General features: G+C 54.2%; 1 protein-coding gene across 1 annotated transcript in view; it reads right to left on the reverse strand.

The window, feature by feature from the left end:
- The window catches only part of PLCB2 (phospholipase C, beta 2), a gene marked incomplete at its 3' end in the record, with an annotated part of 36,026 nt that overhangs the window by 14,188 nt on the left and 18,243 nt on the right, over window positions 1-3,595 (reverse strand). Inside the window, exons 8-11 of the mRNA XM_010146236.1 lie at window positions 3,073-3,173; window positions 2,229-2,395; window positions 1,885-2,031; window positions 1,479-1,636 (exon numbers count right to left, since the gene is read on the reverse strand). Of these exons, the coding sequence (XP_010144538.1) occupies window positions 1,479-1,636; window positions 1,885-2,031; window positions 2,229-2,395; window positions 3,073-3,173 (573 nt within the window). The remainder of the gene's footprint in view (window positions 1-1,478; window positions 1,637-1,884; window positions 2,032-2,228; window positions 2,396-3,072; window positions 3,174-3,595) is intronic.

Genomic DNA, 3,595 nt, shown 5'->3' on the forward strand with positions numbered 1-3,595 from the left:
TCCCTCATTCCACCTGCCTGTAAAAACCTTCTGTCTAGCAGCAGAGAGAACTGGGATGTTCAGTAACCAGCAGCACTGACATTTCAAATGCAAATACCATGGAAACGTTCTCAGCATTAATGATCTAAGAAAAAATAATCGTATTTTCCCCAAGCCCCTGTTAAACTGCCACAAAATTCCCATGATTTTCTCTTCTGGGGCTGCTAATGACATGGTAGAGCAGCATCATTTGCTGCTTTGTGCCGTTACAGTCCCCTACTCCCCCCCAAACCAGCCACCATCAAGCACTGAGGGGGCTGCCACGGCCACTCCACCACGGACCTCTAGGACTCTCCATCACAGCAACCTGCAAGGTGCAGAGGAGAAGCCGCCACAGGAAAAGCTACCGAAAGGCCCCAGGCAACGGTGGAAAAGGTGCAGCGGGAAAGATCTACACGTTATATAGAACTACAGCCTGCTGTACATGCTGCGTTAGCAGGTTCTCATTTCCTCGAGGCACAGTCCCAGGCACCAGCAGAGCTCTCCATTCCAGCAGCTGCAGCTGGCAGTACCGCTCCTGCCTGCAGCAGCGGCAGTGCCAGCAGCAGCAGGGCTACGGCTGCAGCTGGGACAGCACCGACACACCTCGGGTCTTAAGCATTGGTGGGTTTTTTCCCCCCACATAAATATTTTGGTGATAGTGAAGTGTGGGAACTGGGAGGGGGGAAGATACAGAATAAGAATAAATAGCTTTAAAAAGAACTTAAAGTGCCTTTGCCTGTTGGCAGCAGCTGCATAAAGGAGTGCAGAAAAGTGAAGCATTGGGTTTCAACCCGCAAGCTGCCTGTCACTGCCGCGGTTCAACACCCTGCGTCCCAGGGGGAAGCAAGCTCTGCACTGCGTTCTGCAGCCCGGGAGCTGCACCCTCAGGGGAGCCCAGGCTGCGGGAGGCAGCTGCCCCGCGGACTAGCTTCAGTACTCAGGTGGTTGGGAAGTAGTTGAAAGCTGTTCCTCCGCAGTGCCACTGCGTGAGGCTGTCAGGCCTGTCAGGAACCTGCTGCAGAGCAGCTCACAGACAAATCATTTTGACTGTTTGCTAAAAGCCATCTTGTTTGCTGCTCAGATGCGCTTCTCTCCATAAATCCACTCGTGCCACTCTCCCCACACATCCATCTTGCTATACAGCCCTCCGTGTGCAGGACAGACTCAACCATCTCTCCATCGCTTCTACCTGACCGCTCCATTTCCCTCGTTCATTCACCTTCACCCAGCTAACCACCTCTCTTCAGGTCCTCCCACTCCAAAACCGTACAAACTCCAATCTACTGCGTATTTGTTCATCTTTCATTCTATCTGCATATTCATTCACTTGTCACCTTCCCACCAATCTTTCCCTCTCAAACCTCTCTGCCCTCAGCCCACCCATTTGACAGATCCCTCACCAGCCTCCTCAAACACCCAGCAAGGGAAAGCATGTATGGAGTAAACTCTTCCCAGACCTTGAAGAGGATCTCGGTTGTCATGGTGAACCCATGAGTGATGATGGGCTCCTCGTCTGGGGGCCGGCCCTTCCAGCAGTCCAGCTCCACGCAGCGGCAGCCAGCCAGCAGCGTCTGGCGGTACATTTCAGGAGAGGAGATACCAGAGAACTGACCAGCTAGGGAGAGCAGAAGGAGGGAGGCTCCATATTAGCTACTCGCGTGGGACAGCTTCTGCATAACCCAGAGCAGCAGAACTCTGTCACCCTTGAGCAGTTTTCAGCTACAGGGTGACTATTCTTCTCACACAGCACTGAAGCGCCAAGCCCCTCAGCGCACCCCAGTCCCCAACCCTCCAAAGCTCAGGGCAGAATCATGCCCCCAGCCCTGGCGGTGGAGTGGAGGCAGACTCTGGAACCGCCCATACCTGTTAAATACGTGTTGTGTGAAGAGTTGATGAAGTAGTGTGAGAGCGGCTGGGTCATGTCCTGGTACAGCACCAATTTGTCCAGAGCTATGACATTGTTTTCAGGGCCGCAGAGAAACCAGACCATCCCCTCTGGAGACAGCTGCCCTGCACGGAAAACAAGGCTGGTAATAGGCCTGAAACCCAGTGGCTGTGGCACCTCCTTGCTGGTGCACTGCAGCACCGGCACTGGTGAGATCAGGCCGATTGCGCCACAGGGAGAGGCAGGGCGGCAGCAGATGCGAGGTCCGCTGCTCCTCTCATGCCCCCTCTGCAGCAGGATTCAGGGGCTGAACAAGGCTCACCTCTCTGGATGTTGATCCCACTGGGCTCATACTTCTCGATCAGGCTCTGCACCTGCTCAGGTCTGGCTGGTGGGAAAAGGCTGTCGTTGAGGCGAGAGTCTCGCTGCTTCTTGTTGATAAACTTTGCCAAGTGCTCTTTGGTCATGTAGGGCTTTGCTTTTGAATGGCTATGGCAAGAACGACAGAGGAGCGGAGGTGAAGCCTGTGCTACCCAGAGAACCTTTTCACAGCAGAGACTGGTCCTTCTCAGGCCAGCACTGGGTGTCCACCTCCCTGGGCCCACACGGTTCTGTGCTGTCTGTTTCTTCCCATAAATGATGCTTCCCACTGTGCCCTTCGTTCTTCCTCGCCAATTCAACACCGTGAAAAGGTTGTGCCGAGGGAAGCACGAAGTGTATTTTGAGCCTCTGACTCAAACTCTAAAGGGACTTGAACTTCAGAGCACACCGAATCGCCTGCCCTGTGAAATCAAGTCCTGTTCAGTTGTCACAGGTTTAGCTACCTGAAAAGAAGGTCACTGGCTACTTGTGAGGACCTGTGGTTCTCCCGCTGCACAGCCTTATCTGAGGCTACCATGAGCACTAACACAGCAGCATGACCTAGTGTTGACCTAGAATCCACCCTCCTGATGGTGCCAGTTAAGGGTCCTGAAACACAGGGAAGTCGCATCCTTTTCCCTCAGGCTGTGAGGGGAAGCAAGTGCACTGCCACTGTTTTGTGACCTGGATTCCTGCCCATCAAAGGCTTGAGACCAGACAAACCACAGAGCATCGAATCTCCTTGCCCCTCCTTTCCATCTCTTTGGCCATAGAAGATCAAGTTCTGTGGCTTGAGGGAAACTTACTGTGAGGTGAATATCTCATCGATCTCAGGCCGTGGACACAGATTCATGAGGAACGTTTTATACACAGTCTCAGGGAAGTCCTCTGGGTTGATGGCATCGTTCTGAGAATGCGGTAACAACAGGTCAGTATCACAAAGCCACAGGGGCTCTTCTCCTCCCTTAAGACCCACAGCCCAGCACTTGCTTGTGACAATGACAATGCAAGGAAGGGACTCGGACCTCTGGCAAGGTGTTTGGGAAAGAGCGGGCGGAGTGGAGGAGCCCCGCCATGCCCTGCCTCAGGCCTGACAGCTCTTTAAACTGTCCCTCGGGGCCTCCTGAGCGAGGGTACAAAGCTGAGGCCCGCTCGGTGCAGTGGGGGGAGCTGTCAGAGGCCTGGGGTGTGCTCTGTAGGTCGGTAGAAGCACCAGGCAGGGTTAACGGTCAGATGTGTGGCTACAAAGGGCAGGCAGTGAAACAGGCAGGAGGGAACATGCTGCCCTGTGTGCCCCAGCAGGAGCGATGTAAAGCACGAGCATTCCTG

Source organism: Buceros rhinoceros, unplaced genomic scaffold (genome assembly GCF_000710305.1).
Source record: "Buceros rhinoceros silvestris isolate BGI_N320 unplaced genomic scaffold, ASM71030v1 scaffold19892, whole genome shotgun sequence".
NCBI lineage: Eukaryota > Metazoa > Chordata > Aves > Bucerotiformes > Bucerotidae > Buceros > Buceros rhinoceros.